Source organism: Salvelinus alpinus, chromosome 3, assembly GCF_045679555.1.
Source record: "Salvelinus alpinus chromosome 3, SLU_Salpinus.1, whole genome shotgun sequence".
NCBI lineage: Eukaryota > Metazoa > Chordata > Actinopteri > Salmoniformes > Salmonidae > Salvelinus > Salvelinus alpinus.
Genome location: NC_092088.1, coordinates 74,195,894 through 74,210,889, shown reverse-complemented (window position 1 = coordinate 74,210,889; position 14,996 = coordinate 74,195,894). Strand labels below are relative to the sequence as shown.

Sequence of the window (14,996 nt, the reverse complement as noted above, 5' to 3'; positions counted from 1 at the left end):
ATAAGACCCTCGATATGTATTGGGAAGAGGCATCAAGCTAATCACCATGCACATTCACCACCCTCTGTAGTTTATCATAATTTATTTCATCTGTAGCTTAATAAACTGCATGCTTTCCCGAGTCATAGTGGGAGGACCACACAACATATCCCGTGACTCAAAGTTTACTTCGATATGATGGTTCTTACACTCACTGAACTAATATATAACTGCAACATGGAAAGTGTTGGTCCCATGTTTCATGAGCTGAAATAAAACAATCCTAGTAATGTTCTATACTCACAAAAAGTTTCTCAAATGGTATGCACAAATGTGTTTAAATCCCTGGTAGTGAGCATTTCTGCTATGCTAAGATTATAGATCCACCTGACAGATGTGGCATATCAAGAAGTTGATTAAATAGCATGATCATTACACAGGGGCACCTTGTGCTGGGGACAATAAAATACCACTAACATGTGCAGTTTTATCACACAACACAATGGCACAGATGTCTCAAGTTAAGGGGGCATGCTTACTGCAGGAATGTCCACCAGAGCTGTTTCCATAGAATTTTATGTTAATTTCTCTACCATAAGCTGCCTCCAACATAATTTTTGCGAATTTGGCAGTAAGTCCAACCTGCCTCACAACCACAGACCACATGTAACCACACCAGCCCAGGACCTCCACATCCGGCTTCTTCACCGGCGGGATCATTTTAGACCAGCCCATCTAGACAGCTGATGAAACAGAGGAGTATTTCTGGTCTGTAATAAAGTCCTTTTGTGGGGAAAAACCCATTCTGATTGGCTGGCCCAGGCCCACCCATGGCTGGCCCAGGCCCACCCATGGCTCCTGCCCAGCCATGTGAAATCCATAGATTAGTGCCTAATGGATTTATTTACTAATGCATTTTATTGACTTCATTATATGAACTGTAACTCAGTAAAATTGTTAATTGTTGCATTTACATTTTTTGTTCAGTATAATTCTTTAAAAGAAAAAATTCAGTACATGGGACTTTAACCCATCACGCACAGGCTTTTATCTGCAACAAGTCAATTTGATGGAAAATGCACATTGTTTTTATGCAGATCTTTAGAATATTCACATGAAAATCTGTTGCCAATTGGATGGAAACCTAGCTAGTGACTTTGAAAGAGGGGTCTCAAAGGTACATAGGGGGTTTAAAGGGTGTGTGCGTGTCAACCTTATGAAACACTTATGGAAGATTCTGGAGTGGAGCCTGAAACAGCAACCACCATCAACAAAACACCAAATTATAGAATTTGTCATCGAGTCACATCCCCCCAAAAGTGTTCCAGACACTTGTACAATCTATTCCAAGGTGCATTGAAGCTGTTCTGGACACTACGTTGATGTTTTCTTTATTTTGGCAGTTACCTTTATGTTCAAAAACAGCAATTACAGACAATTATATAAATTGTTCCTTTTCATTTTTTATTAAAGTTTAAAACATGTAAAGAAACAAATATTATTCTAGCAACACCAATGAGAAACTTTCCATTTTAAGTACAGTGATATATCTCAGACTAGAAACCTTAAAATGGAAGCCCAAAGATAGACCAATAATCCTGCGATCTGGTGCCTCTGACCAGAATATCGACAGCGTAGATGTCAACATATTTTGACATGTACGCCTCATTTGTTGAGCTGTGCAGTCAGGGCGTCTATTAGCTCCTGTTTCTTGGTCCCTGTAACCTTCACCCCAAACTGCTTACAGGCGTCCTTCAGCACGGGCACCGTCAGCTTACCCAGGGTGCCTTTCTGTACGTGACCCCTCAGCTCGTCCTCAGACATCTCCACCTTGGGCTTCTTTTCTGTGCCGCCTGCCGCCTCAGCTGAACACACACAGGGCCAGGATGTTACAACAACCAGTATTTCAACAGTGAGACTGCCAACTACTACTCTGTTCTTTCTTACCCCATGGGCCAGAACCAAATCTCTCCTAAAGGACACAAAGCAAGTAAACCATACATCACAATATAGATCATACAGAACTCACCTGGTTTGCGTTTGGGTGCAGTCTTGCCCTCTGGGTTGTAGTCAGCAGGGTACACCAGATCTCTGAACTCTTGAGCCAGGGAACCAAGACGCTGGTCCATCATATTCACATTGGGCACTGAGAGAGGGAGAGAGAGAAAGATAGATAAGGAGATTGAACAGAAAGAATGGACGAGAAAAAGCGAGCTTGAGCACTGCTAAAAAAGAAGCATGTGGGCCAATCAGAAGCATATGATGTGTGTATTCATCTTACTGGTGTGATCCTCTATGTGCTCTGGGGCCATGAGATCTAAAGCCAAGGCTTCCAGGTTCCTGTAGTGCTGCTGGAGGACTGGGTTCTCAAACGCATCACTCCTGGAACACAGGAAGAGCAACACAGACAACACAGGAATGGGAATCTCAAGACTCATTCAGGTCATATTCTAGGACGTTTATAATAGTGTTCCCCTTGTTTTCTGCTATTCTTTCACTGTTATGTTTTATGCTTTAACTCTTTTCAAAATGTGAATCCTGGTATGAAATAATAATGTTTAGTATTCACTGTAATAAAAGGGCCGTACCTGTATTTGAAACGCAGCTTGTGTACTATCTCCTTCATCTTGTCCACCTGAGGCTCGGAAGCCGTGGGGAGCTGAGGAGCGTCCAGGGTACGGATGTCATCCGCGTAGGGCAGGAAGATGCCATGGAAGCCTGAGACAAACACACACACATACACACACGTCACTACAATTAGTCTGAACGTTTAAAAGTATTTTAATTGTGTGGTATTTGTGCAAGACCACGGCTGCAGTGGGACCCAATGACTGTACCTGGAGCCGCAATCTGGGCTTGGCCATCATCCACCTCTTCTCTTTGGGGCACCAGCGCTAAGAAGCGTGGGGGAGAGTTACGAATCCGTGTATATTTACACAGAGCGAATACGTTCCTCACACTACACCTGCGCAGCAACGCTGTGAACACACAGGCACTCCCTGGGATGGAAAAACAGGACATAATGAGAAAGGGGTTAAAGTTGGAACTCAAAATGGAACTTGGAGGACGAGCATGGGCTTGGAGTTATGTTTTCAACTGTCACCGTTTCTCTTCCCATCATAGTGACAGGTTCACACACACCTGTGACCATTTCTTCCTCTGGGTAGATGAAGACAGCAGATCTGAGGTGGTGGTGCAGTTTGAGACGCTCCATGGGCTTGAACCCAATCAGCTCCAGACCCGGGTCAGAAAACTTCTTTATCACATCCACCTCGTCTTTCTCCATCACTATCTGCCTGCCTGCATACACCTATACAGACAACACACATCACATCTAGACTGAAATTAACCGGACAGAATGAGAAATATGAAATCATACCTTTTTTTTTTATACCCCTTTTTCGTGATATCCAAATTGGTAGTTACAGTCCCATCCCATCGCTGCAACTCCCGTACGGACTCGGAAGAGGCAAAGGTCGAGAGCCGTGCATCCTCCGAAACAACCCAGCCAAGCCGCACTGCTTCTTGACACAATGCCTGCTTAACCCTGAAGCCAGCTGCAAGAATGTGTCGGAGGAAACACTGTACACCTGGCTACCGTGTCAGCATGTCCGGCCCGCCAAAGGAGCGCTATGGAACAGGAACATCCCTGCCGGCCAAATCCTCCCCTAACCCAGACGACACTGAGCCAATTGTGCACCGCCCCATGGGTCTCCCGGTTTCGGTGCCGGCTGCGACAGAGCCTGGACTCAAACCAGGATCTCAAGTGGCACAGCTAGCACTGCGATGCAGTGCCTTAGACCACTGTGCCACTCGGGAGGCCCATACTTTCTTTGATACACTTTAAATATATATTTATTTGGTTTGATTTGAGATTCCCACTTAGTTACCTGAACCCTCTTGGTGTCGCTGGGGAGCAGCAGACTGCCCGTCTGTGTGTGGTAGAGGCGTGTCTTGGTGCGGACTGGCTCGTTGTTGTCTCTGTAGAGCTTGATGGCGTTAGGCTTCCTGGCCTGTAGGGCCGTGATGTACACACCCACTGCAACGTTCATCCCTTCCCCCAGACACAGATTCAACCTGAGACACAGAGGACAAGAGAGGAGCCATCAGCAACCAGGGCCCTATTCAGTTTTATTAAACATTTGTAACATCTAAACATGTCCTATAAGAACACAGTGCCACGCCTATACAATGATGAGGGAAACAGTGCTGGGCTGTGCTCTGTACCTTGCGACCGATCTCTTCTTCATCTCCTTGGCTCTGACCCTCTTCTGGAGGTCCTCCAATTTCCCACAAGGATCCATCTGCAGGCCCAGCTCAGCCTCGTCCTCGGGGGGGCTCACCACGTCACAGAAGAAGAGCGAGACGTCGAACCCACCTGGCTTCATCAGATGCATCAGGTCTATCACCACACCTGTGAGAGAGAGAGAGTTCACTGATCCAACATTGTTTGTGATAAACTAAACATTTGCAAGACCAAGATGTATTTCCGGCCCCTTTCAAACCCCTTCACCTTCAACCCTGTTACATCAAGGAGGCCAACTGCCATAGAGATACAACTATGTATGTTCTCTCTCTTTGACAACTGCCTTCCCCCAGACCCACCGGTCTCTTTGAGGTCGCTAGCCTTGGTGCGGGCCTGGCGGTTGCGCTCGCTGTCTCCCCCATGTGGTGTGTCACGGCAGGTGAAGATCATGAGGCGTTTGTGGGAGAGCCGAAGCTTGATGTCACTGTAGAGGTTGGAGCAGCACCACAGCGCCTCACCCAGGTTAGTATTCCCACTGCCCATGGTCTCTCCTGCCACCTGGGCACCCTTCACCCCACGCAGCCCGTCCACATCCTGCACCCGACGGGCACCTAGAGGAGAGAGAGATGGGAGGAGATAAAAGAAAAGGATAGACAGAGAGATAGGTGAGGAGGAAGAGTAAAGATAAGCAGATTGGAGATACACAGAGAGAATAATAACAAATGTTCAAATGGGTTCCAGAAGAATCCAAGACTCTTTCAGAACACACACTGAAACTGCAGGCCAGGGGGACATACCAGGTGAGTCCAGGTCATGGTAGATATAGACATGCTTGAAACTGTTCCTGGGGTTCTTGCTCTGTTCCGTCCCATAGAACACTAGAGCCACCAGGTCCTTGTCACTGCTGATTATTTTACTGGTGTAGACGCTGCGGACACACTAGGGAGGGAGAGTAGCACAATACAATAAAACACTGTCAAAGGGCTAAGTAGGACCACAGAGATAAAGAGAGGAGTGGGAAAGGGCCATCAGTCATGTCACTTTTCATGGTGCTAAGAGTTCAGTAATTTTGATCATGTCTGAGATAAGGAGAGAAAGAGGCAGGGGAGGGAGGGGGTGAAGAAAGGACAGGAAAGGGAAAGCAGAGAGGGAGTTAGAGAGAAAGACTACCTGCATGGTCATGTCAAATGGCGAGGGCTCTTCATCCTCCCCCTTGATGAACATCTCCTTGGAAGCATCCACCAGAAACACCAGGCTGTCACGCCCTGTGCTCTTATAGTCCACTGTGGAGAGGGATTACATTACATTACATATGCTAACCCCCATTCTATTCAGTATTGATCCATTCAATCACCATCAATGTTGGTCTTACCTCCAGACTCATCCCTTTCCTCTCCATCCACATCTTCATCCTCATGGTGGTAGTCGTTCCACTGTGCCATTGAGGCATGCACTAGTCTTGCCCTGAAAATAACAAGGAAACAAACGCATACGTGCACACACACAGTGTGGTTGTTATAAAACTCTGATCAGGTGATACCAGACGATGTCGGGGTCAATTTAATGTGGCACTCCTGTCACCTTTTGGGTAAGTGGCTAGTTAGTTCTTGAGAACTCAAGGAGGGTATACACACTTCACAGTTGCCCCACCTTTTGGGTTCTTAGCTGATAGTATGGACCACAGCTACTCTACCTCCCCATGTGAACCACAATCCCGAAGCTCTGTTTACTCCCGACACTCTAAACGCAAATACGCCACTTGCGATAAGGTTTTGTAAACCTTTGGAATGTAACTTTTATATAAGCGAGAAATAATATTTAAAATACAAAACACACACTTTTACTGTGCACAGTTTAGCAAAGTTGCACCCGGCTGTTTTCACACACTGCCTCAGCTACGATATCTCCATTACACCAATACGTTCCACATTTCCGGTGCTTCTTAAAAATACAGCAGTGTGCAACTTTCAAACTGCATGCGGTAAGTCTTCTGTATTTGATTATTTTTTTCCTCTACTTATATTCAAGTTAAGTTCCAAATGTTTCCAAAACTGTATCCAACACCTGCATTTGCGTTTAGACAGAACATTTGGCGGAGCGTCGGGGAATAGGCTGCAGACAACTTTTTGAATATAATATAATCAGTTTCTAAACGGTGTATGGTTATCTTAGCATCCACTTATCAGCATAAATAAGAATGCACTCTCATTTAAACTATACAGCCGAATGAAAGCATACCTTATGGCCGAGTGTATGATGTTACAAAAGTGATTTCGGTGGAATTAGTTAGCTACAAGCCTTGTTTTGTCTTGATGCAGGTGTTGATATCAGACCGTAGTCTCTTGTCACATAGTTTAATTGCGTCATCAGTTGCGACGTGAACGCGTATTACTTTTTCTATGGTGAAAATGTTGGTGGGTTCATGTAAAGCCAAATGTGCATAGCGCCATCTACTGTGCGATTGAGGTAGAGACGATTTATGAAACAAATATCGTCAACATATTTGTCATATCAATCGTAAAACTCACTTGCATAAACACAAGATTTCTTAATTTTATTACGGATTCTTGCGTCCATTTCATAATATTTTATCAGACGCTTTAACGATGTAGGTCGTCACAGTCAACTGTTTGAAGCTAGCCACAATAAGGATTGTGGAATTTGCAGTTTCCCTTCAAAATAAGATTCCACCATTGAAACATGCAAATGAATACAAATAGTGGAATAATACCTATTTGGACTAGATGCCAAACAAGGTTGGATGTTTTTATATACATTCAAAAAAAGACAATAAGTAGTTAATTTGACACAAAAAAAGTAAAGAATCAGTTGAAATCGCACTGTGGATGTAATTAGACTTCCGTATTGCAATGGGGGCAAACTTATAATAAGCACTATCAAATCAAATCAAACACACAATATGCTGAAACACTTAAAAATAACTTTTTGGCGTCAAATTAACTACTTGTTCTCTTTTGTTGAATTTATATATCAATATACCAAACTTGTTTAGGATGATCTAGTCCAAATATGGTATTATTCCACTATTTGTATCCGTTTGCATGTTGCAATGGGTGACTTTTATTTTAAACGCTACCCAAAATTCCACTATTGTGGCCAATTCTTATTGCTGCTAGCTTCACACAGGTGTCCCAGTCTCACTCTGTCCATTCATTGGCTGTTTTTTAAGCCGTATGAATGGGCATTTTTGACAGATGTATTTTGTTTTGAGTCACAGTGACACAGCAACAGCTGACTAGCATGTTTGTTAAGAGCTTCGTTACGGTCGTGACTCGTGAATTTGTCTCAATTATTAGATATTCGTTGTAATTAAGCTTAGCTACTATATGACTTTTTATTTTGCCCAACATAAGGCATTTCGGACTATTTGTGTTTTTCTATTTGCGGAACCAGAACGAAATATAATAACTTAACTAGTTACGTTAGATAACACTACGTTAGCTAGTCGGATAGCTAGCTAGATAATACTAACTAGCTAATACTAACTAGCTAGTTCGTACACATTGAAGACAACACAGCACTCAACCTAATTTTACACCACCAAGCTGAATTATGGATCCAAATAACACCTCGTACGCTGTGAAACTGTACGTTTACGATATATCTAAAGGAATGGCTCGCCAGCTGAGCCCCCTCATGCTAGGTAAGTTGCTAACGCGTTAGTTAGCTAACTAACGTTAGTTTTGCTTGGAATATACTTTGTTTTACCCGCGGATGTAGAGTTTGGATTGATGAGCAGAGGCCGAGGATGCATTTTAGGCCTATGCGCTGAATTCAGAATCAATTTCTGTATCTTATGTACCCCAAGTTCGCTACAAAATGTAAACTTAATGTATAACGTTATCAATTATTCTGTTCTATTCACAGGTAAACAGCTTGATGGAATATGGTGAGTAAATTATGTATTTTTTGAATGATTGAAATCCTTATTTTAGTGAGGACAAAGGTCAAGTTATGTACACCTTTTATATTTATATTTCCCCCCAGTGTTTTTAAGTCTGTTAATTGGGAATCCGTCTTTATGTGAAATAAACTCTAGCTTTTTTCCTCTCACTTAGGCACACTGCTATTGTTGTACATGGAGAGGAGTTTTTCTATGGGGGAGATGGCATCACAAACTGCCCACCTGTAAGACAATGTTTTATTCTATTCCTTCCTGACATAAACTAGACCTGTAAATCTCTTTCTTATTGGTGTACATAAGTCTAAGTTAGTTACCCCAAGCATAGATCTTGTTAGTTGTGATACAAAACGAATCCTGGGGCTGCATATGGGCTATTGGAGGACAACTGAGCAAGCAGGTGGCAGGTAGCCTAGCGGTTAAGAGTGTCGGGCCAGTAACCAACTGGTTCGAATTCCCAAGCCGGCAAGGTGGAAAAATGTGCAGTTCTGCAAGGCAGTTAAACCTCCAACAACACCTGCTCCCTGGTCAATTTAAGGCACCCCTCCGCACCTCTATGATTCAGAGGGGTTGGGTTAAATGCATTCGGTCGTACAACTGACTAGGCATCCCCTTTCCTCTTACAAGCTGTTTGTATTTGTTGTGTGTTTTTAGGGCGGAACGTCCCTGGGACAACCCAACTCCATAATAGACCTGGGCACCACAGAGGTGACTGAGGAGATCTTTATGGAGTACCTGTCTTCACTGGGAGAGTCCACGTACAGGTGAGGCTGTGGTACCTGGTCGATCTCAACCTGGTGGATCTCAACTCCACGCGTAATGGCAATGTGCAGTCTCTCTCCCTCTCTTTCTCCCTTCTATCTTTACTCTGTTCCTATCTTTGCCTCACATCTTCTTTATCTGTAGGGGGAACCAATACCATCTGTTTGAGTGGAACTGTAACACGTTCAGTAACGAAGTGGCCCAGTTCCTCACTGGCAGCAAGATCCCCGGCCACATCACAGACCTGCCGGCTGAAGTGCTCTCCACGTGAGTTACCCCTCTCTCCCCTCCCCTGTCTCTATAGCAACAAGAACCTGTTGTCAGATATTTAGAGTGTAGTGCGGGAGCATGGCACAGCGATAGTCGAGCACATATTGTTCATGAGTGACATGGGTAAGAATTCCACCCCTGACACTTTCATGCTGTCTCTCCTCTACCTGTAACCCTAAATCTACTTTCAATACTGTCTGAATAAAGAGAAAAATATGGAAGGAGGACAAGTCTCCGTTCACATGTAGAATGTAGACCCCACTCTACATGTGAACGGAGACTTGTCTTCCTTCCATATTTTTCTCTTTATTCAGACAGTATTGAAAGTAGATTTAGGGTTACATATATATCACACACACACACACACACACACACACACACACACACACACACACACACACACAGTTGAAGTCGGAAGTTTACATACACTTAGGTTGGAGTCATTAAACTCGTTTTTCAACCACTCCACAAATTTCTTGTTAAACTATAGTTTTGGCAAGTCGGTAAGGACATCTACTTTGTGCATGACACAAGTAATTTTCCCAACAATTGTTTACAGAGATTATTTTACTTATAATTCACTCAATTGCAGTGGGTCAGAAGTTTGCATACACTAAGTTGACTGTGCCTTTAAACAGCTTGGAAAATTCCAGAAAATGGTGTCATGGCTTTAGCTTCTGATAGGCTAATTGACATTATTTGAGTCAATTGGAGGTGTACCTGTGGATGTATTTCAAGGCCTACCTTCAAACTCAGTGCCTCTTTGCTTGACATCACGGGAAAATCAAAAGAAATCAGCCAAGTCCTCAGAAAAAATAATTGTAGACCTCCACAAGTCTGGTTCATCCTTGGGAGCAATTTCCAAATGCCTGAAGGGTACCACGTTCATCTGTACAAACAATAATATGCAAGTATAAACACCATGGGACCACGCAGCCGTCATACTGCTCAGGGAGGAGACGCGTTCTGTCTCCTAGAGATGAATGTACTTTGGTGCGAAAAGTGCAAATCAATCCCAGAACAGCAGCAAAGGACCTTGTGAAGATGCTGGAGGAAACGGGCACAAAACTATCTTTATCCACAGTCAAACGAGTCCTATATCGACATAACCTGAAAGGCCGCTCAGCAAGGAAGAAGCCACTGCTCCAAAACAGCCATGAAAAAGCCAGACTACGGTTTACAACTGCTACATGGGGACAAAGATCGTACTTTTTGGAGAAATGTCCTCTGGTCTGATGAAACAAAAATAGAACTGTTTGGCCATAATGACCATCGTTATGTTTGGAGGAAAAATGGGGGGCTTGCAAGCCGAAGAACACCATCCCAACCGTGAAGCATGGGGATGGCAGCATCATGTTGTGGGGGTGCTTTGCTGCAGGAGGAACTGGTGCACTTCACAAAATAGATGGCATCATGAGGGAGGAAAATTATGTGGATATATTAAAGCAACATCTCAAGACATCAGTCAGGAAGTTAAAGCTTGGTCGCAAATGGGTTTTCCAAATGGACAATGACCCCAAGCATACTTCCAAAGTTGTGGCAAAATGGCTTAAGGACAACAAAGTCAAGGTATTGGAGTGGCCATCACAAAGCCCTGACCTCAATCCCATAGAAAATTTGTGGGCAGAACTGAAAAAGCGCGTGCGAGCAAGGTTGCCTACAAATCAAATTTATTTATATAGCCCTTCTTACATCAGCTGATATCTCAAAGTGCTGTACAGAAACCCAGCCTAAAACCCCAAACAGCAAGCAATTCAGGTGTAGAAGCACGGTGGCTAGGAAAAACTCCCTAGAAAGGCCAAAACCTAGGAAGAAACCTAGAGAGGAACCAGGCTGAGGGGTGGCCAGTCCTCTTCTGGCCGTGCCGGGTGGAGATTATAACAGAACATGGCCAAGATGTTCAAATGACCAGCATGGTCAAATAATAATAATCACAGTAGTTGTCGAGGGTGCAGCAGGTCAGCACCTCAGGAGTAAATGTCAGTTGGCTTTTCATAGCCGATCATTAAGAGTATCTCTACTGCTCCTGCTCTCTAGAGAGTTGAAAACAGCAGGTCTGGGACAGGTAGCACGTCCGGTGAACAGGTCAGGGTTCCATAGCCGCAGGCAGAACAGTTGAAACTGGAGCAGCAGCACGGCCAGGTGGACTGGGGACAGCAAGGAGTCATCATGCCAGGTAGTCCTGAGGCATGGTCCTAGGGCTCAGGTCCTCCGAGAGATAGGAAGAAGAAAAAGAGAGAATTAGAGAGAGCATACTTAAATTCACACAGGACACCGGATAAGACAGGAGAAGTACTCCAGATATAACAAACTGACCCTAGCCCCCCGACACATAAATTACTGCAGCATAAATACTGGAGGCTGAGACAGGAGGGGTCCGGAGACACTGTGGCCCCATCCGATGATACCCCCGGTATCTTCAACCACCAACTTACCATCCTGACACACAAAGATCAAATCGGATAGATACAAACCTGACCCAGTTACACCAGCTCTGTCTGGAGGAAGGGGTCAAAATTCACCCAACTTATTTTGGGAAGCTTGTGGAAGGCTACCCCAAACGTTTGACCCAAGTTAAACAATTTAAAGGAAATGCTACCAAATACTAATTGAGTGTATGTAAACTTCTGACCCACTTGGTTATGTGATGAAAGAAATAAAAGCTGAAATAAATCATTCTCTCTACTATTATTCTGACATTTCACATTCTTAAAGTAAAGTGGTTAAATGTCAGGAATTGTGAAACTGAGTTTAAATGTATTTGCTAAGGTGTATGTAAACTTTCGACTTTAACTGTATGTATGCGCTATAAACTCAGGACAGCTTGTTCAAAGCACAAGTCGCTGTGTATGTAGTTCATCATGTTACTCCCCGTTGATCAGATTCTAATTTGTGGTGTTCCACTCTGTCACCCACAGGCCTTTCGGCCAGGCGCTACGCCCTCTACTGGACTCCATCAATATTGCACCTCAGGGGGGCAACACCTTCAACGGACACTATGGCCAGAGATAGACCAGAGATAGACCAGAGATAGACCAGAGATAGACCAGAGATAGACCAGAGATAGACCAGAGATAGACCAGAGATAGACCAGAGATAGACCAGAGATAGACCAGAGATAGACCAGAGATAGACCGATAACACAGGTGCACAGAGTAATATATTGGGTGGGAGATCTGCAGCTCACCTTTTGTGAGTCCCTTAAGCTGCGTTTACACAGGCAGCCCAATTCTGATATTTTTTTCACTAATTGGTCTTTTGACCAATCAGATCAGCTCTGAAAAAGATCTGGTGGGAAACGATCTGATGTGATTGGTCAAAAGACCAATTAGTGACAAAAAGATCAGAAATGGGCTGCCTGATGTATGTCAGTCAGTGGGCCAGGCAGAAACCTAACCCTACCTGACCTCTTTAATACCTTAACACCAACCCAGCCTGGCACACACCATCCCCAGCCGTAACTTGATTATACCTAATTCTCCCCTTTTCCACTATAAAGTTGGCCTGATCCGTGCCTGTATTTTAGTATGTCCACGGTTATCAAGATGGCCGTAAGTATATAATAAGATGGAGCTTTCTTCTACTCTCCGTAGGATCCCATGATCGGCTGAATGTAAAACTAGACAGCTGCAAGGTTTTTCTCTAGAAAGTGCAGCTCTTTCCTACACGGGTGGGGGTAGGGTACCTTTTACATACCTTCTATGTTTTACTAAATAAGTATTAAGCTATTTTACTGTTATATTGTTTTGTGTTCATTTTTAATTACCATGATGCGACTGGGTTGCCACTAGAGGGAGAGAAGGAAAGGAAAAGAGAAACAGCTAAAGTGGTGATAAAATCTAGACAAATTCTGACTTGCACTTGTCTTTGTATTGGGAACTTGCGTATTCACATGTCTTCTACCAACTGTCTTGTGTCAAGGTTTATCCATCCCTTGAATACATCGTCAAACACTCTCAGGGTCATCATGCGACGATGACCTCAAAATACTGAATGTGTGATTAAAAAAAATATATATATATATATATTTTTATAACTAAAGAGACCACAACCGATCGTTTCAAATCGGAACAAATTAGTCATAATGGGCAGAACAAGCAAGGAGGTGGGCTGAGCCAGTTACAAGCTAGCGAGATCCTTTTGGCGCGTTCTAGCATACATTCGCATATGTCTGCTTGGGAACACCTACTCTGTGAAGTGCGTGTGTGCAATAACTCAATTCGCTTTTGCACTCCTAAACAGTTTTTAAACAACTTTAGCAAAGGGTAAATTCTAGGAAACTTAGTCCACTCTGTTCATAACAGATTAAAGTTTTGGCAACAGAACTGTATTGAGATCAAATGTTTCATCGATAAGCAGAATCTCGGCCAAAATCCATCTCATTCCATCTTCTCCCGCTGCTGGCCACTGGACTTCCTCCCACTGGAAACGCTAAGCGGATGCTTCACATTTATACAGTCGGTGAAATATCTGGCTCATTGTTCTATCTGTGTCTGGATCTTTCCAGAGTTTGTATTCTCATACATTTTCAAATGAGCAGGAATACACCATATACAGGAATTCTCTAAGATTGAAATGTTGTGCAGTCTAATGTTGGTCCAGCATAGGAATACAAAAATCACTCTTCATATCACAAGTCATGCCAATCTCCATTCACTTTTCCCCTGATATTAAGTATCAGTGATTTTTCTTTTGTGGTATATTTATTTGGATAATATATATATATATATACAGGGCTGTCTTTAAAAAAAGAAAAGAAGGGGTGGATCAGCTTAATATTGCGGAAAGAATGTTGCTTCCATCAATGTAATTGTCTGCATCATTTCCAATCCCCCATGTATTTTTTGGGTAAATATAAATATCCATACACGCATGCATAAATATACACATATGTACATACACATACCTATATAGACATACATACTTTATAAAAGAATATACCTTTATTCCCCGCAAACCCTACCACCGATCCCCCAATTGGAGTAAACTAATAAACACTTTGGCTTTTACCTTCAATTTATACATCTTATACACATTTTACAGACAGTCTCTTTTACAATAGTTATTTTTTGTTTGTTTTTAGTCCTTCCTCTATTTCTGATGTCCATCCAGTTTGATTTCTATTTGTAACTGTGCTATTTCACAAAAGTTCTGAACCTATATACATTTTACAGATCCCGTATGTTATACATTGTTTATCTTGTTATTAGTCCCACCCTTCAGCTCCATTCAACCCCTCCCATCTATCTCTCAACATCATCCATTTCGGATTTCTATTTGCCATATATTTTTCAACTGTGCTGTGATGCTTCACAAAATAATTGAACCTTCCTATTCTCATAGCTTCTACAAATTGTAAATTAAAAATAAGCATTTTTGCTAAAATAATTATTATATTATTGGTTGATTGACTATGGCTTTTCAAATCACCCAGTATTGCTATCTGTAGCGTTAGTTCTAGGCAAATGTTGCAATTCTTCAGCCATTTCTGGACCTGTGACCAAAAACGAGCTACATATGGACAATACCAAAATAAATGAGCTAATGACTCTGCCTCCTCACAGCAGAATCTGCAGAGCTGGGATGATTGTATCCCCCATATATATAACATTTTATTAGTTGCAAGAATTTTGTATAGTTTAAATTGAAGAATTCGAAGTTTTGAATCCGGCGTTGTTTTGCGTATCAATTCATAAACCATGTGCCAATGAATGGGTACATCGAAAATCTCTAACCAACTATTTTGAAATTTATGTGGCACAGCTGTCAGTTTTTTGGTCCTTAAATGAAATTGGTATATGTTTTTATTTATCACAC

The 14,996-nt window shown here is 42.9% G+C and overlaps 2 protein-coding genes across 4 annotated transcripts; one reads left to right on the top strand and one right to left on the bottom strand.

Annotated features, from left to right (window-relative positions):
- Positions 1 to 1,354: 1,354 nt before the first annotated feature.
- Positions 1,355 to 6,626, bottom strand: LOC139571278 (X-ray repair cross-complementing protein 5-like). 3 transcript variants are annotated; one of them, XM_071393996.1, is made up of 13 exons: positions 6,464 to 6,626; positions 5,598 to 5,689; positions 5,396 to 5,508; positions 5,023 to 5,164; positions 4,585 to 4,836; positions 4,207 to 4,393; positions 3,870 to 4,056; positions 3,121 to 3,289; positions 2,817 to 2,978; positions 2,568 to 2,697; positions 2,261 to 2,361; positions 2,009 to 2,125; positions 1,355 to 1,844 (listed from the first exon to the last, which is right to left on the bottom strand). In XM_071393996.1, exons 2-13 carry the CDS (start codon positions 5,665 to 5,667, stop codon positions 1,645 to 1,647), a joined length of 1,830 nt encoding a protein of 609 aa, XP_071250097.1. In that variant the 5' UTR covers positions 5,668 to 5,689; positions 6,464 to 6,626; the 3' UTR covers positions 1,355 to 1,644. The 3 variants fall into 3 exon arrangements, with proteins under 3 accessions (XP_071250097.1, XP_071250099.1, XP_071250098.1); XM_071393998.1 differs by lacking the exon at positions 6,464 to 6,626 and adding an exon at positions 6,064 to 6,133; XM_071393997.1 differs by lacking the exon at positions 6,464 to 6,626 and adding an exon at positions 5,807 to 5,935.
- Positions 6,627 to 7,440: 814 nt separating this feature from the next.
- LOC139571277 (desumoylating isopeptidase 1-like) lies at positions 7,441 to 12,327 on the top strand. Its single transcript, XM_071393995.1, has 6 exons — positions 7,441 to 7,889; positions 8,114 to 8,135; positions 8,305 to 8,374; positions 8,802 to 8,911; positions 9,054 to 9,176; positions 12,098 to 12,327. Exons 1-6 carry the CDS (start codon positions 7,799 to 7,801, stop codon positions 12,189 to 12,191), a joined length of 510 nt encoding a protein of 169 aa, XP_071250096.1. The 5' UTR covers positions 7,441 to 7,798; the 3' UTR covers positions 12,192 to 12,327.
- Positions 12,328 to 14,996: the final 2,669 nt, after the last annotated feature.

Bases quoted from the DNA above. Each gene is read 5' to 3' on its own strand.
- LOC139571278 (XM_071393996.1), bottom strand. From the start codon at position 5,667: ATGGCACAGTGGAACGACTACCACCATGAGGATGAAGATGTGGATGGA. The intron at 5,165-5,395 runs GTAGTCTTTCTC...CTCCCTCCCTAG, and splicing joins CATTTGACATGACCATGCAG to TGTGTCCGCAGCGTCTACAC. The intron at 2,126-2,260 runs GTAAGATGAATA...TCCCTCTCTCAG, and splicing joins GCACATAGAGGATCACACCA to TGCCCAATGTGAATATGATG.
- LOC139571277 (XM_071393995.1), top strand. From the start codon at position 7,799: ATGGATCCAAATAACACCTCGTACGCTGTGAAACTGTACGTTTACGAT. The intron at 8,375-8,801 runs GTAAGACAATGT...GTGTGTTTTTAG, and splicing joins GCATCACAAACTGCCCACCT to GGCGGAACGTCCCTGGGACA. The intron at 9,177-12,097 runs GTGAGTTACCCC...TGTCACCCACAG, and splicing joins CCGGCTGAAGTGCTCTCCAC to GCCTTTCGGCCAGGCGCTAC.